The sequence below is a fragment of the Oncorhynchus clarkii genome, chromosome 6, assembly GCF_045791955.1.
Source record: "Oncorhynchus clarkii lewisi isolate Uvic-CL-2024 chromosome 6, UVic_Ocla_1.0, whole genome shotgun sequence".
NCBI classification, from domain to species: Eukaryota; Metazoa; Chordata; class Actinopteri; order Salmoniformes; family Salmonidae; genus Oncorhynchus; species Oncorhynchus clarkii.
In genome coordinates this window covers 66,924,048-66,941,932 of record NC_092152.1, presented here as the reverse complement: position 1 = coordinate 66,941,932, position 17,885 = coordinate 66,924,048, and the positions used below count along the sequence as shown (strand labels likewise).

Below are 17,885 nucleotides of genomic sequence, written 5' to 3'. Positions count from 1 at the left end.
CTGTATTCCATTTAACACATTACAAAAAAAATCTAAAAACATGTTTTCACTTTGTCATTATGGGGTATTGTGTGAGATTATTTATTTAATCCATTTTGAATTCAGGGTGTAAAATAAACAAATGAGGAATACGTCAAGGGGTATACTTTCTGAAGGTATATCTCCTTGAAGCCTGAAAAATGATGGGGCCGTGATATCACTTCAATTCAGGTGATCCAAAGGCAATTTTTTTTCCATTTTGATCCTTTTCACAATGATGCAGGGACCATAATAAACAAACTCTCAGAAGCATGTCATTTTCTTTTTATCTTGCCTTTACAGCAGGGTTATTCAACTCTTACTCTGTCCAGAGCCTGCTGGTTCTGTTCTACCTGATAATTAATTGCATCAGTCCCTGATTAGAGGAGAACAATGAAAAAAATGCAGTGGAACTGGCTTTGACATCCAGATTTGACTTTGAAGGTTTTACAGGATTTGCATATGCATTGTAGTCAAAAGGGCAACAATCTTTGAGTTTCACTTTTCAATGTCTCATTGAAACTGTCAAACACTGTCAGCCATAGTTGACATTGACAGCCATTCTATGAAGCGTGTTCCCATTGAGCATCATTAGCTGACATTTGGAACACTTGCAAACAAATACAGATAGAAATGACTGGGGGGTGGTGGCTGTGCATACGTGAGGTGTTCTCACTTCACAAGATGGCAATGCTCCTCAAAGTGCCCTGACATTTGACAGAAGTGTGCCTCCCTCGGAGACCTCATCTGTAAATCTTCAAAACGACTTAGCTTGAGGTGACAACTGAGTATTGTATTTAGGCTTACTGTGCCCCGCCAGTAAAGGAGATGCTGAAATAATATGACAGAATTTAGTCTCTGATCTCATTGTTTGTTTTATTTCTTATTTGTTTAAATTTCTCTCAAGAAAGCGATAAAGATCCCACAAAGGATAAATCTAGGTTTTGGTTTACTACTACTGTAGTGGTGTACCCTTTCTGCACTGTCATGTCCTCTTAATACTGGTACAGTACAAACCATTGATTACAAGACAATCAGGCAAATCTTCTAAATTGATGTTCCACACCGGATATAAACATAATAGACATTATTACTGCCCTGTTCTTGTCCATTTAAAAGTATGCAAAAAAAGTCTGCTTGGGCAAATTCCGTATGTATTATCAGCACATGCTGGCCAAAAGCGACACCTTTGCTGTCACCTGTCAAATAAATTCAATCCATCTCTAGCTTGTTTACGCATCAATTTATGTCACCCTTCTCCCTCAAGCTTTTTGTATCCACAGCCTCCCCATCAGCTGAAAATGCAAACTAACTAGCTGGCACAATGATCATTCATAGCAAAGGTGAAGACTTTTCAGTGCAAAGTCAACACTTATGTCAGTGTTAAACCTATCAAGATGCTTGTAATCTATGACAACTATTTGTGAGGTAACTGGGGAATCAATGCATTTCATTACTTTTCATGTAAACTGGGCAGTGATGAGCCTACACACAGTTGATCACCTCTCAACCATAATGAACATGGACAGTCAGTTCTTAATCAAGTCTCAGTAGCAGATTCCATAATGTATTACCAAAGTTTATTTACATGTTAGCACGACTGCAATGGAAACACTGAGGGGATTAGATTACCTGGCTCAGTTGCCCACGGTGGGAGGAATTTGCACTGGTGAAAAGTGATTGCATTCTTTTTCAAGCCAGGTGCTCCGCTCTGGCTGATGGCAAAATTGTCTCAAAACAAAAATGACGTAGGTTAAGCACGTGGAGTACTGAGTAGGATACTGGTTTCAAGTGAAATAGGTGACTGCTTTTGATCAAAACACTATCTATCTGCCTTCCCAATGCAAAGTAGTTTGAAAATTCAAACATTTTATGGAAGTGTTTCTGGATGATGCGCCATGCTGCCAGTTGACAACATGACCGAGCGGCGTGGACTACTGTTCGATTTGAGAAGTGCGCTCCTCCCCCCTCACTACTTTTGCCTGTGACGGGCCATAGACCGGTGTACCACGGTTCATTTGAATCAAACTCCCTCAAATGATTCAAATCCATTGGATTGCTCTCAAACTACAGACAATCAAAGGGAAAGTGATGGATTATAAAACTCAACAAAAAATGAAACATCCCTTTTTCCGGACCCTGTCTTTCAAAGATAATTTTAAAAAATCCAAATAACTTCACAGATCTTCATTGTAAAGGGTTTAAACACTGTTTCCCATGCTTGTTCAATGAACCATAAACAATTAATGAACATGCACCTTTGGAACGGTTGTTAAGAAACAGCTTACAGACGGTAGGCAATTAAGGTCACAGTTATAAAAATTTAGGATACTAAAGAGGCCTTTCTACCGACTCTGAAAAACACCGAAAGATGCCCAGGGTCCCTGCTCATCTGCATGAACGTGACTTAGGCATGCTGCAAGGAGGCATGAAGACTGCAGCTGTGGCCAGGGCAATAATTTGCAATGTCCGTACTGTGAGACGCCGAAGACAGGGAGACAGGACGGACAGCTGACCGTCCTCACAGTGGCAGACCACGTGTACCAACACCTGCATAGGATCGGTACAACCGAACATCACACCTGCGGGACAGGTACAGGATGGAAACTGCCCGAGTTACACCAGGAGCGCACAATCCCTCCCTCAGTGCTCAGACAGGCCGCAATAGGCTGGACTGAGGGCTTGTAGGCCTGTTGTAAGGCAGGTCCTCACCAGACATCACCGGCAACAACGTCGCCTATGGGCACAAACCCACCGTCGACGGACCAGACAGGACTGGCAAAAAGTGCACTTCACTGACGAGTCACGGTTGTGTCTCACCAGGGGTGATAGTCGGATTCGCGTTTATCGTTGAAGGAATGAGCGTTACACTGAGGCCTGTACTCTTGAGCGGGATCAATTTGGATGTGGAGGGTCTGTCATGGTCTGGGGTGGTGTGTCACAGCATATCAGACTGAGCTTGTCATTGCAGGCAATCTCAATGCTGTGTATTACATGTGATACCCTTCCTGCAGGCTCATCCTGACATGACCCTCCAGCATGACAACGCCACCAGCCATATTGCTCGTTCCCTGTGTGATTTCCTGCAAGTCAGGAATGTCAGTGTTCTGCCATGGCCAGCGAAGAGCCAAGATCTCAATCCCATTGCGTACGTCTGGGACCTGTTGGATCGGAGGGTGAGGGCTAGGGCCATTCCCCCAAGAAATGTCTGGGAACTTGCAGGTGCCTCAGTGGAAGAATGTAACAGCTCACAGCAAGAACTGGCAAATCTGGTGCAGTCCATGAGGAGGAGATGCACTGCAGTACTTAATGCAGCTGGTGGCCACACCAGATACGGACTTACTTTTGATTTTGACCCCCCTCCCTTTGTTCAGGGACACATTCAATTTCTGCTAGTCACATGTCTGTGGAACTTGTTCAGTTTATGTCTCAGTTGTTGAATCTTATGCGTATACAAATATTTACACGTTAAATTTGCTGAAAATAAACGCAGTTGACAGTGAGGACGTCTTTTTTTGCTGCGTTTAGTATATTAAAAATACATGAAATGAAAATGAAATGTCAATGGAAGTAGAGGTATCCAAAATAAACACAAAAGGCCTATATCTACTAGTGGAAGGATAGTCAAGAAGATATTTCCAGGATTTTTCACACTTGAGTACAAGTTCATAGATCAAGGAAAGCATAAACATTCAGATTTTGTATATTTCGACACACTACAGAAAGTCAAATTATTCACATTGTGTACCATTTTCACTTTCATTGAAAGCTTACAACCAAATTGAAAGTTTGACAGAAGTAAAATCTTGCACAGCTGTTAGAAAAAAATGATACATGTTTTTCCAAATGTCAAATCTAATAAACACATAGCACATCTCAGCTCATCTCCATCTGGTCAAGGACAGTAAACTAAGAAAATGGGGAAGAGAAATACATTTCAATAGTATGCAGTCTTAATAATACATCCGGTCCACTTTTCTCTACTCCGAGGCTGCTGATTCCTTCAGTGTTTCAGGACTGGAGAGAATGTCTTTGTTCTCTGCCCTGACTTCAGCTGGACTTTGAGAGGACGAGGAGTTGTCCTTTGCTTCCACGATATTGTTCACCTCTACATTTAAGGGGATGGACTCCAGGGAAGCGCTGACCTTCTTACTGTCGTCAAAGCTCACAGATTCCGGTTTGCTTAATGACTCATGCAAACACGCCACGTCCCCCTCTAACTCACAGGCCAAAGAACTAGAGGGGGACTTGGTAGCTGACTGCAAAGCCCACTCCTCCCTCAGCTCCTCCTCAACTGAGCTTTCCATGAGTGTTTCACTTACCATGGGCCCTGACTGCAAAGACTGGTCTTCCTCGACTGAACTTTCCATGGGTGTTTCTAGCTCTGTAGCCTGTGTGACTCCCTGGATCTGATCTACTGTAGAGATCTGTGGAAGCCCTTGCACTTCTGCCACTCCTAGCTGGTTAACTGCTGCATCATCGTTGTCTAGTAGAATAACATCACCAATTCCTGACTCTTGGGTCTGAACATATATTACCTCTGGCCCATCCCCTCTTTCAGCAGCTGGGGTGATACACAAGACATTGGAGGTCTCCTCCAATCTGGGAATGCTGTGAATGAAAAGGGGGGGTGGATGACACGTACCAAATCAATCTAATTGACTCCATCCAAGATGGTAAAAATATTTGTAGGTTCTATTTTGAGTGGACCATCCCTTAATTACCTGTGCAATTGTTCAAAAGCGCCACTCACTGTGGCAGTTTCAGCATTCTATGTAACAAAAAAACAAACAGATGCTGGGTTGAGGAAACGGTTCAAAATCAAACATATGTGTTTCTCAGGTACAATCCAGCTAGAGTAGTACCTGGATATCAGGGAAGATCAGAGCAGACATCCCTTGCTTATTTCTGAAACAGAACAAAAGATAAAATCACGACACATATCCATTAAACGTAGAGCCCTGTTAATAAAACAATTAATACAACTACTTTGGAGATAGCATATGGAATAGGGTAATGAAAACTTAAAATTCATTTTCAGAGCATAATTAAGGCAGGCTTATCAGCACAGAATTAGTATCCAAATAGTTACTATTTTGTCAAATAAAGATATTTTAATCATGAAGCAAAAGGACCAACATCCTTGTCCAGACAATCATTCTTCAAACAGAACAGGAATTTAGCATAAATATCAATTAGCATTGAATTGTGCATATTCAATTCTCAGGAGGAACAACATATTTATGAAATGATTACATTTGAACTTGATCTCATGTGTATTGTTAGTGCATTTGGCTCCTCAAAGGAATACAACAAATTAAGACGAGGATATTCTTGCAAAAGAGATTTTACAATGACCTTTCATTTCAGCAACTTCCCAATGACAAAATTACCTTACTTTAGGCACCCATTAATTAAGCAATGTTCTCTGGTATTAATTAAGGCCAAAGCTCCCATTTGCATTTGTGAAGGTCTAAAAAAAAAAAAAAAATCTGCTTAATATGCATCCCAATCAGCTTAACGTAAAAAGTATATGGTAAAGATTTCTCAAAATAATGGATGCTTCCAAACAAACTCGTAGGTCAGGGAGTTGGAAGTCTCACAAGTACTTGATCAAATTCTGAGATTCTCATTACAACACTATGAGGGATGTTACTTTTATTTTAGGATGTTCTCGTTATCTTCTGCATTGGGAGAGTAGCTACTCACCCTCTAATGCCGTCATCTACAGTACCACCTTCTCCTGCAAGACAAGAAAAACGTGACATGCAGACAGGTTATTATTATTATTATTATTATATGAACAAAATGTGACGCCTGGTTGTGAAGAATGTGATAAACGTTATACCTTTCTCTAGAATGACCTTACAGACGTGGTGTGGTCTGTCAATCAAATGCTTGCTCATGAGGTCAGTTCCATGCGCATCCGCCAGGAAGTCACAGTTCAGACAGACAAGGGTTAAATTCCTGCAAGACAGTAGGTAAAATGTGATTCATAATGAACCGAATAGAATAAATTTGCATGGTGCTTAATTATGGTAATGTTTGGTGAAAATGCAACACTACTTATTAAATACATCATTATCAAAAACTAGAGTGCAGAACAATGGCAACATTTGGGAATTGATTTGAGACCAGATTTGTTTAGTTAGGAACACGTACCTTAGGACAACTGGGATTTTCCTCATTTTCCGGAATCTCTCTTTTGAGATTGCACTATGGAACCTGACAAATATATATTTGTATATATTTAATATGAACAATAAGACATCCTCCCTGAGCCGACTAGGTGAAAAATCTGCACTTAACCCTACTTCCTCCTGTAAGTCGCTCTGGATAAGAGCGTCTGCTAAATGACTCAAATGTAAAAATGGGCATATACACTCACAAAACATTAAGAACACCTACTCTTTCCATGACAGACTGACCAGGTAAAAGCTATGATCCCTTATTGATGTCACTTGTTAAATCCACTTCAAATCATTGTAGATTAAGGTGAGGAGACAGGTTTAAAAGGGATTTTTAAGCTTTGAGACAACTGAGACATGGATTGTGTATGTGTGTCATTCAGAGGGTGAATGGGCAAGACAAAATATTTTAAGTGCCAATGAACAGGGTATGGTAGTATGTGCCAGGCGCACCAGTTTGTCAAGAACTGCACGCTGCCGGGTTTTTCACGCTCAGTTTCCCGTGTGTATCAAGAATGGTCCACCACTCAAAGGACATCCAGCCAACTTGACACAACTGTGGGAAGTATTGGAGTCAACATGGGCCAGCATCCCTGTGGAACGTTTGACACCTTGTAGGGGTGTTCCTAAAGTTTGGTACACTCAGTGTATAAATGTGTTATGAATCTGATACTCAAGGAGCTTTTACCTTATCATATGGTTTCCAAATGAAGTTTTGCAACTTGTCCGATACTTGCATGCACCACAAATTGCAACCATGGGATAGTGACTATAGAAGTCATAAATCTCAGAGTAGCACTCAATGCAGGTGTGTCTTCTTTCGCCAATACTAAAAAAGGTAGAGAACTCATTTGGGCATCATTAATTCATTTATATTTAAAGTACTATTACCTTCAGTAACACATTCTGAGATGCATTATTAAACATACAAGTTACTTGATTGGTGTAATATATTGATAACCAGGGCTCTGAAGTGTGACCATTTTGGTCGCAAATGCTCTTAAATATTTTGCTGTGCGACCTGAAATATTTTGGGAGCACAGTGCGACTATGAAAACAATCTCCCAGAGTATAATTGTTGTAATGATTAGGCGTCGCTGTACCGTTGTTTGAGTGACCAAGACATAAAAGCGAGCACAGATTTGTTACTGTCATGGTTAGGAGCTAATGCAGCACCACTACTGTGAAAACATATTGTTTCTAGCACAAACTGGTAAAAAGATCAACCATATTACCTGAGCAATGTTCTATTGTGAAGTGGTTATATATTTATAAACCACTACACAAGCTGCTCCAAAACCACTCGCAGGCATTTGTTTACCTGTTGTTCAGTCGTGTAACCTCATTAGCTCCTAACTTTTTTGAGAGCACCAGTTCTACCTATGACACATTTGAATTTAGAGCCCTATTCATAACCAACCATGAAAAGAATCAGCCCTGACCATAGTTTAGATCCTGTAACAGAAAATATGTAGTTTGTGAGGAAAAAAACAAGTTGACTGAGTGATGGACCAACCTGAGACTCTGCAACACATGGTTGTTCTTCTGCTGCTTAAGGAGCTTCTTGCTCACTGTGGCCTTGCCTTTACCCCCACTGCTGCCCTGTGTGGTAGATGTACTACTCTGAGCTTTTACTTTGGCTCCCTTCATGCCTGAGACCTCTGGTATGACACTGACACTGGATTTTTCAGCAGCATGGGTGGAACTGGGAGATGGCCCTGTCAGAGAGGCCCGGATAGTCACCTGAAATATTTATTAAAAAAACAGATCAAATTAAGATTCTCTGAATTCATGCCATGATTTAAACGCTTGTAATATAAATTGCTTTTAAATGAGGGCTTATTGCAGTTGCCATTGATTTTATCTATATTGTAGATAATTGGTACAGAGGTATTGAGATGTTTTGCTAGGCTAAATAAGAACAGTCAAAACCTTGGTTCCAGGAGGAAGGCCCTCCAGAGCTTTGGGTTTTTGGAAAGTCTTATGGTGCTGAGTCTTGTGATCCACTCTCTCCTTGTAGGTGAGGAAATTCAGCCTGCATTTCCCGCAACGATTAATTCCTTTTTTCTGGCAAATTGACAAAACAAGTACAATAGAAAAACATGAGACTGCATATAGGTACGGTTGAAGTCGGAAGTTTACATACACTTATGGAGTCATTAAAACTCATTTTTCAACCACTCCACAAATTTCTTCTTAACAAACTAGAATTTTGGCAAGTCAGTTAGGACATCTACTTTGTGCATGACACAAGTCATTTTTCCAACAATTGTTTACAGACAGATTTTTTCACTGTATCACAATTCCAGTGGGTCAGAAGTTTACATACACTAAGTTGATTGTGCCTTTAAACAGCTTGGAAAATTCCAGAAAATTATGTAATGGCTTTAGAAGCTTCTGATAGGCTAATTGACATCATTTGAGTCAATTGGAGGTGTACCTGTGGATGTATTTCAAGGCCTACCTTCAAACGCAGTGCCTCTTTGCTTGACATCATGGGAAAATCTTTAGAAATCAGCCAAGACCTCAGAAAAAAAATGTAAACCTCCACAAGTCTGGTTTATCCTTGGGAGCAATTTCCAAACGCCTGAAGGTACCACGTTCATCTGTACAAACAATATTAGGCAAGTATAAACACCATGGGACCAAGCAGCCGTCATACCGCTCAGGAAGGAGACGCGTTCTGTCTCCTAGAGATGAACATACTTTGGTGTGAAAAGTGCAAATCAATCCCAGAACAACAGCAAAGGACCTTGTGAAGATGCTGGAGAAAACTGGTACAAAAGTATCTATATCCACAGTAAAACGAGTCCTATATCGACATAACCTGAAAGGCCGCTCAGCAAGGAAGAAGCCACTGCTCCAAAACCACCATAATAAAGCCAGACTACGGTTTGCAACTGCACATGGGGACAAAGATGGTACTTTTTGGAGAAATGTCCTCTGGTCTGATGGAAGAAAAATTTAACTGTTTGGCCATAATGACCATCTCTATGTTTGGAGGAAAAAAGGGGAGGCTTGCAAGCCGAAGAACACCATCCCAACCGTAAAGCACGGGGGTGGCAGCATCATGTTGTGGGGGTGCTTTGCTGAAGGAGGGACTGGTGCACTTCACAAAATAGATGGCATCATGAGGGAGGAAAATTATGTGGATATATTGAAGCAACATCTCAAGACATCAGTCAGGAAGTTAAAGCTTGGTCACAAATGGGCGGCAGGTAGCCTAGTGGTTAGCGCGTTGGACTAGTAACCGGAAGGTTGCAAGATCGAATCCCCGAGCTGACAAGGTAAAAATCTGTAATTCTTCCCCTGAACAAGGCACTGTCAGGCAGTCATTGAAAATAAGAATTTATTCTTAACTGACTTAATTAAATAAAGCTAACATTAAAAATTAGATTAAAAATCTTCCCAATGGACAATGACCCCAAGCATACTTCCAAAGTTGTGGCAAAATGGCTTAAGGACAACAAAGACACGGTATTGGAGTGGCCATCACAAAGACCTGACCTCAATCCCATAGAAAATTTGTGGGCGGAAATGAAAAATAATGTGTGAGCAAGGAGGCCTACAAACCTGACTCAGTTACTGTCACGAAGGGCCAAAATTCACCCAACTTATTGTGGGAAGCTTGTGGAAAGCTATGTTTGACCCAAATTAAACAAATTAAAGTCAATGCTACCAAATACGAATTGAGTGCATGTAAACTTCTGACCCACTGGGAATGTGATGAAAGAAATAAAAGCCTAAATAAATAATTCTCTCTACTATTATTCTGACATTTCACATTCTTAAAATAAAAGTGGTGAGCCTAACTGACCTAAGACAGGAAATTTTTACTATGATTGAAATGTCAGGAATCTTGACAACCTGAGTTTAAATGTATTTGGCTAAGGTGTGTGTAAACTTCCGACTTCAACTGTAGATAATAGTTTCAGCTATCCATAGTAAAGGGTAAGATTTCAGGACAATGTGTCAATTCTGTGTTTTGTTGGTTGGTACAGCTAACAGGGTCATTGAATCCTTTTTGATTCTTACAGCATTGGCTGGCTTGGTATTAGACTAACGTTTCGGTTGGCTTTGTTCTATGGCTACATACAGTGATTTGTGGAGTTGATCTGGTTTGTTTTTTTGTCAGAGAGTGCCCATTAGGCAGGTGAAAGGAAGCAGACATTGCTGTAAGACAGTTATGTATTACATCAAGGTGTTCAGCAGACAAACAAATCAATCCAACCTCAGAATGAAAGCCAATAGGGCAACTCACAAGCGTGTTCAATAAAAAACATTTTTTTAAACCAGCCAGCTTTAAAACTCAAACTCTGAGAGAAAACTGTTTGCAGCATTCACTGCTTTATTAAGAGGCTGAAACATCAGGAAACTGACAGGAAATTACATGTGCCAGGTCAGTCAGAACATGAGCCCCATCAATCAAAAATGACCCAATCAACATATTTATTGATCATGAATTGTTGCACATATTTATCAATAGAAAAGTACCCAATATAAGCCTCTTACCTGATGCTTCATATAGTGCTGCATGTAGACATGACCACTTTTAAGAACTTTAAGGCAGAACGGACAAAGGAGATCCTTTGTGTTTTCATGCACCGTACGGAAGTGTGTGTCCACATCGGTAAAGAATGAAGACCGGTAGTTGCACACCTGGAAGGAGACAATTGAAGCATTAGTGTGAATAATAAATGGTTCTGGAGGATTACAAGTCAAATCCCTTCAATAATTTTAATTAAATGTTTCAATTCCTGATTGTAATGCCAGGGCATCTCTACTATCAACTATTATAACTTTTCTTTGTGAACAAACTACTATAAAAACATGATTGATAAAATGTACCTGGCAGACATAGGGCATCTCGCCAGGCTTGTGGTTGTCCTTCATGTGTTCCAGGAGCACTTGCTCAGACTCGAAGGCTAATTCACATATCTTGCAATTGGCTACAAAAACAACAAGAATTATTTACTAAAATGGGCCCAACTTGTTATAGACAGGTTGATTATCGTTATATAAATAAAGCTATGTACAATAATGTATGATTGCTTGAGACAGTGTTCAATACTTTAAGGTGAAATGTATGGTTTCATTGACATTTCATGTTGGTTGCTATTGACTGGTATGCCTACTTGAAGATTCGACCATGCTGTGGGCACTCTCAACGTGGCACTGCAACTGGAATGGGGTTGAGTACTGCCGGTAGCAGTGTTGGCAGGTAGTGTGGCTTTCCCAGCTCTCACTGTTCTGCTTCTCCAGCTCCAGATGGTGCTTCATGTGGTTCATGAACCTACAAGAGTCACCACAAAGTTCAAGATAAGACATCAGTAGCAATGTAGCGTCAGAAACCACAAATGCCAAAGCAACGAAGTGTCAGCTTTGCCGTTTATCTTTTAAAAATTGCATTGTAAAATGTAATTTTTAAACAAGCTATTAAAAACGAGAAAAATGTGTAACTATCCAATCCACCAGAGCAAATTTAAAAAATGTTGTGAAAATATGGTAAAAAGCTAATTTGCTTTTTAGTCAAACGTTTCTTTAAATAGTTATTTATGCATGTATGCATATATTTAATTAACTACCCTACTTCAACTTTAACCCACATTTAGAAAACGAAGCGAAGCCATATTCAATAACACTTCAACAGATCGTGGCCTATGTGCAACACCAAACCTGCACATCAGATTAAAAAAAAAAAATAGCAACCACTGTGCACCTCACTTCCTAAGCATGCATAATTGCCATTATAATACTGCCAATTACGCACAGCTTTTTGTTTTGCTTAATGATGTGTGGCTCGAGGGCAGCCGTGGAACACCACGACCTCTACATGTAACCGCTGCACTGACAAGGCAGGCAAGGCCCATTTTTCAGCCAGCAGTCTTACCTCAGCTCCCCTAATAGGGATTTTTATGCAGACAAACTATGACCTCTGCTGCCAGACTGGGTTCAGTACAAATGCGTCTGCCCATTAAAAGGAGCTTACAGAGGCTTTTCTTGCAACGTCCTGAAGCAAAGTTATTTAATCAAAGGAGCAGTTCTTACACCATCCAAACTAGCAGCCATTATTCATCTCTGGCCCCAAGTGGGAATATGAGTTGATATGTCATCCATCTGGGGGAGAAAACTGTGATGAGGGCTGAAACACGTTGAATCTCCTCTCTTCACATTGAAGTTAATCACTCTCCATGGGCAGAGGGCTCATTTAACACTTGTTCATGAACACCATTTCCATGCACCAAAACAGCACAGTAGACACTTGGGGTGACGTATTGACGAAAGGCCAGTTGATGTATCCATTCATTACCAATAACAGTGAGACATTCATGTAAATATAGAAGATATGTCCACTGATCTGCTTATTGGTGGCAGTAATTGTGTAATGTGTTTGCATTATGTAAACATGTGAAATGCCAAATGTATTGTTTTCATTATGCCACTGGACAAATAGGATATAGAGGAGTTCTCTAGATTAGAACATGACCTGTCTAAACAAACACATTTTGTGCAGTTGACACAACACCCTTTTTTCGTCACAAATAATCGTATTATTCAGGAATACAGTGGCTTCTTGAAAACAAAAGCAGAGCTACACAGCAAGCAACGCCTGCTGTAGTTACCTGACGTTGTTCTTGAGTACTTTCAAACAGCTCTGGCACTTATAGGTAAATGGGGTCTTATGCTGCTGCGATTTTGGTTTGTCTCCCTCAAATCTACCATAGTAGAAGTCTGTGACAAGCATGATGCGCTTGCTTGCAAAAAGGTAAGTAGACTTTGGGGTTGAGGGGAAGACACACTCCAACAGGTGAGGACAACATTTCTGAAATTAAAGTAAATGTAAAATAGGTGAACAAATTACAATCTGCAGAGTTGATATTGTAGTTCTTAAAGTGCCTCTAAGTCTCTGGTCCATGCACTAATAGCAAGGCTCGACATTAACGCTTGTCCTCTTGTTCGGGACAAGTAAAAAATATATATTTTGACAAGAACATAGATTTGTTCCAAATGGACAAGTAAAATAATTCACAAAAATCAAACAATTACTACGATCAGAATTGGATGTGAGAAGCAAACACTGAAATAATATTCAAATCTATTTTTCATGTACATAAATAAAAAAGCCTGCGCATCAAATTGTAATTGATATGCATATTAGCTACAGCCAGCCTCATGTCCAGACCGATGCTGACATGAGGGAGACGGCAGAAAATGTAGGCACACTTTAATGAGAATTTTACTTACATAAATATAGGCTAAACGGCAGCCATGTTTGACATATAATGAAGGTTATTAACATTACCGTCTGAAGGCTTGATTCTGACGACATACTCAAAGCACGTTCAGATCAAATGGTCACAAGACCAGAGAGTGAAAGACAGTACATGATGCGCACTGCACATCACCCACCTTGAATCTGAGCAGAGGCAGCCAACATTTTCAAACTATTTCATAATAAACTTAAATTGTTTAAAACCTGGAAGTTTCATGTCGAGGTTTTAAACAATTAAGCAGGTCTTAACTTTTTTCAAAGTAGTCGAGACTAGGCAAAATATGACCACAGAAATATTGAAACCAGAATTTCTCATGTTCTATTGGTTTTCAAATCAACAATATTTAATTTTCCAACAGCCAAAGGCATAATACTAGTCATGAGTAAACCATGCCAGTTTATACATCTTTAGATCTCCCCTCTTCATTGCTAACAGATATTTTAAACTCTGTCATATGAAACCGCTCGCACATGTGTGGAGCGCTTTTGAGAAAGGTGCTTTCCCACTAATTGCATGTTGGAACATTTATGCGTAGCCTAAGGCCATGTGCACATTGTTGAGTTTATAATAAGAAATAAAATTATCAACATTTTAAGCAAAACGGTCTGGTCTGTTGCATCAGCCTCATTGCTTTTATAAAAATACAAAAATATAAAAAGTATGTCATCCCAGAACTGTCCCAGAGTCTGTTTTGAACCGTGTACATGTTTTATCGTCCCAGGGACGCCCTTTAATATATAAAGACATAAAAAGTATTTGGTTGTAATTGTAATGTTGTAATATTTTATAGGCTACCAAGGGTGGCAAACTATTCTCAAGGAGAGCTTTAAAAGGGGCAGGGTTGTATTTTGAGACACAAATGAATATGCAAAGATGCCAATAGGCAGACTGTAGCCTAGCAACATTTATCAGATTTTTTTTAATGGTAAAAAAATTAAATAAATTAAAAAGTTATTCGTTTTACTTTGAAAAGTGGTTCCTTGAATCATATAATGATGTAAAAATGGTGTTAGCCTTTTTTTTGGAACAAGTAAACAAAAGATCTGTCCTTGTCCGAAGTACAAGTGGCTGAAAAAGTTAATGTCAAGCCCTGAATAGCAACATTATAGAATATTTATGTAAAACAATTGACACAGCTAAAGGCATGCATTTTAGAATGACTGAAGTAAACTCACCACCATGTGGTCTTTCATGACAGCTTGTTGGTAGAAATCAAATTTACACTTTGGACATTTTTTACAAAAACGTGCTCCATTTTCTAATATCTCCTGGGCGTGGGGAGACCCTGCAAAAACAAAAAAATGAAATTTCAGTTGTAAAAATAAAAAAGTAACCGTGCTAATGAATCTAGCTAATAACAAAGCATGCAACTGATGTAAGGAAACCCCTACCTATGCCCTGCTTTGCTTTTTTAGCTGTGCTGTTTTGGTCTTGAGGTAAACCTCGTTTGCCATAGTCTGTTAAAGGGAAGAAAATAGATTCATACTTACAAGTCACATGCAATCTTCAGATCATGAGGTCACACACAGTTTTCCTGACCACTTGACCTGGCCAGGAATATCTCTGGGTCAAACAAGTAAGATATTTTGGCTTACCCCAGCTGTTGCCTTTGGCTTGAATAACTGGGGACACAATCTGGAGGTTGGTAGAATTTGAGCGGTTGGGCTGGGAAGACAATGCAGCGGGGCCCTGCACATTGGACAAGGTCACTACGTTGTTGTGGATCATGTGCACTTGAGGCCTGTGGATAACCCCAGGTAAAAGCTTCCCTGGAGTCACCTGCTGCAGAATGTGCTGCTGGCCTGCTGCTGGAGTCATCTGCTGCAGAATGTGCTGCTGGCCTGCTGACAAAAACCCACAAACATTACAAATATGAAACACTGCAAAAAGCAGTATGTGTGTGCTGTGGCTGTATAGGGAATATAATTTTACTTGAGCATAGATTCACTAAATTAATTTCCAATTATTAGTCTGCTCTGAAATACAAAAATGTGTGTTATGTTTTGGTTTGTTGCTTGCCTGCCTGCAATCAAGTTAAGATGTAATATTTATATTTTTACCTGGAACCACAGTGAAAGATGTCCCAGGGGGATACTGTTTCCCAAGGGAAGCAAGGAAAGCTGAGTTGGCCGATAACTGTGGTGTGGTCATAATGTAACCCTAAGAAAAAAGGCAAACAGTTTTTATAAAAACATTGCACCAACACCACTACCGCCAAAAGTTGCATCTCTATAACTAAACAGGTGCCCAGTCAAAGCTCTTCTCTGTCCCAGCACCACAATCGTGAAAAAACCCGCATTTGGATTTCCTACTGACACTGACTTTGCTGATAACTACGTTATTGAGGGAACATGTACTTACAATTGTGATATGAGTTTGTCTCACCTAGCTATCTTAGGATTAATACAGTAATTGTACATTTCTCTGGATAAGAGTCTCTGCTAAATTACTCAAATGTAATGTGTGTTCTTTGTAATGTATAGCAAAGTGGAATAAGGGATATCTAAAGTAAAACACAATATACCTGGTTGTTGATAATGATGGGCTGTGGTGGCACTGCTGTTAAGGGTCGAGATGCATTGTTCAACCCTTTCCCAGGAATTATGATGTTGTGAGGAACTGGACCCCGAGTGAGATGAGCTTGGGGGGAGTTGTGTGTCATTATCATCCTAGGGGCTCTTGGTCTTCCAACTACACCACTTTGAACTGGGGTGGTCTTCACATTTCTTTGGTTGTTTGCTTCAAAGACAGGTCAGATAATTAACCACTCTTGTTTATCTATCAATGCAATAAAATCTATATTGATAATCATATTTACCAACTTTGTAGAGAAACTAAGGGGAAAGGATCAAATGGAAGGATATTGTGTATGCAAACTATCCAAACTAGAGAAAACAGACAGTGTGAGAGACCTAACATTAACTGAGCCATACCAAGAGAAGAACACATACTTGGTCTGGTGTTAATAATGGTGCCCTTTGAAGTACTAAGCTCCCCAACAAATATAGGTTCATCGTCGTCGTCATCATGTTTACCGTCGCCCAACAAATTAACTTCGGGTGTCTGTCTCTGCCATGGCTCCAGCTCCTCTTCCTCACATTCCATAAAAAGCTCGGACATTGCGAAGCTGAAAAATGGATGAGAGTTACGTTAATGTTCGCTAGAAACAAACAGTTAACTAGCTAGCTAGTCAAACGAAGTTAGCCATGGTTTCTTCAGCTAGCTGTGGGCTAACGTTAGCTAACATGTTTTGCGTACCTAACTAACTAACGTTAGTAGGAAAAGCTAGGAAATTGGAAACGTTTATTCCCCATAGCCGTGCGCCCGCGAGACTAGTTAGTTAATGGATCTTTTGCTTATTTCCCGTCGAAAAACCATAGCTAGCTACACAAAAGGCTGGAAATACAATGCAGAACACCACATAGTTAACTAGATAAACTAACGTTATCTACCAAAACGTCCAGTTGCCATCTATTTTAGTTCACTACAGTAGCTAGCTAACTCTGCTAGCCAGCCATTATTAGCTTGTGTGGGCAACCAATCATGGCGTCTGGCGCGACAACACAACATCGATCTCTTTGTTCCAACTTCATTTTATCTGATGCAGTAGTACTAAGAGATGTTTAAATGCTATTCAACAATACCAGCATTGTACGTATACCAGTGGCCAAGTACAGAGTCCACTTACCTTTTAATCTAACGTTTAACTGAGTGGTTAGTCCTTAGTACAAAATGAGAAATACCTTCAATGGAGCGCCTGTGAATATTGTGGTGGCTGATGGGAAATGTGGGGTTTGCTGAAAGGAAGGTTACCACTGCCTCAAAATTAGCTGTATCGTTAAAATCTATGAAAACAACAATTAGTTAGAGTTAACAGTTTGGTTTAACATCACATTTTAAGAAGATAAATTATAGAAATAGGCAGGGTTTATGACTTTGTGGAAGTGGCAACTGTTGACAAACATAGGAAGAGGCGAAGCATTAGTGTTTACTCCGCCCAAAATCTTCTTCTATGGTATAATGGCGGTGTGCAAACAGACACCGCCCAAAGTCTGTCCACGTTTTAAGCAGATCAGCTTAATTCTTCTTCTTGAAATGTGTATTGGCGGATCACAACCAACTGAAATGTGCATACACCGCCACCTACTGTACTGGAGTGTGAGGCCATCTATTTCTCTTATCTAGCCCTGTGTTTTCCCCTACCAACTGACTCTACACCCATTAAACCCTCACCACTATTCAACTCCCTAACAAAGCCTGTGAAAGCACTGTAGCACTTAGTCCCGACATTCCTATGCTGTCCCTTTGACAACATAGTCACATACAAACTATAGGTCCCCTGTCTGTCACAAATATTGAATTAAATTCCATTTGAACTTACTCTACCTGTTGTCCACTGATTTTG

The 17,885-nt window shown here is 40.1% G+C and overlaps 1 protein-coding gene across 7 annotated transcripts; it reads right to left on the bottom strand.

Moving 5' to 3' along the window:
- Window positions 1-1,581: 1,581 nt before the first annotated feature.
- On the bottom strand, window positions 1,582-17,455 carry LOC139411481 (zinc finger protein 280C-like). Of its 7 annotated transcripts, none has more exons than XM_071157907.1 (20): window positions 17,169-17,455; window positions 16,432-16,607; window positions 16,005-16,219; window positions 15,541-15,640; window positions 15,076-15,324; window positions 14,872-14,937; window positions 14,656-14,765; window positions 12,830-13,029; window positions 11,342-11,499; window positions 11,055-11,155; window positions 10,719-10,865; window positions 8,139-8,273; window positions 7,723-7,949; window positions 6,895-7,035; window positions 6,181-6,243; window positions 5,867-5,985; window positions 5,728-5,761; window positions 4,884-4,926; window positions 4,743-4,789; window positions 1,582-4,629 (listed from the first exon to the last, which is right to left on the bottom strand). In XM_071157907.1, the coding sequence occupies exons 2-20, from the start codon at window positions 16,598-16,600 to the stop codon at window positions 3,999-4,001; spliced, it is 2,955 nt and encodes a 984-aa protein (XP_071014008.1). In that variant the 5' UTR covers window positions 16,601-16,607; window positions 17,169-17,455; the 3' UTR covers window positions 1,582-3,998. The 7 variants fall into 7 exon arrangements, with proteins under 7 accessions (XP_071014008.1, XP_071014011.1, XP_071014010.1 ...); XM_071157910.1 differs by having other exon boundaries at window positions 15,076-15,321; window positions 17,169-17,443; XM_071157909.1 differs by having other exon boundaries at window positions 17,224-17,439.
- Window positions 17,456-17,885: the final 430 nt, after the last annotated feature.

What these genes read in the sequence shown, in the direction of transcription:
- LOC139411481 (XM_071157907.1), bottom strand. Translation starts at nt 16,600, where the DNA reads ATGTCCGAGCTTTTTATGGAATGTGAGGAAGAGGAGCTGGAGCCATGG. An exon ending in ATCTTTCACTGTGGTTCCAG is followed by an intron (nt 15,325 to 15,540) that starts GTAAAAATATAA and finishes GGTTTTTGTCAG; the next exon opens with CAGGCCAGCAGCACATTCTG. An exon ending in AAAAGCAAAGCAGGGCATAG is followed by an intron (nt 14,766 to 14,871) that starts GTAGGGGTTTCC and finishes TTGTTTTTGCAG; the next exon opens with GGTCTCCCCACGCCCAGGAG.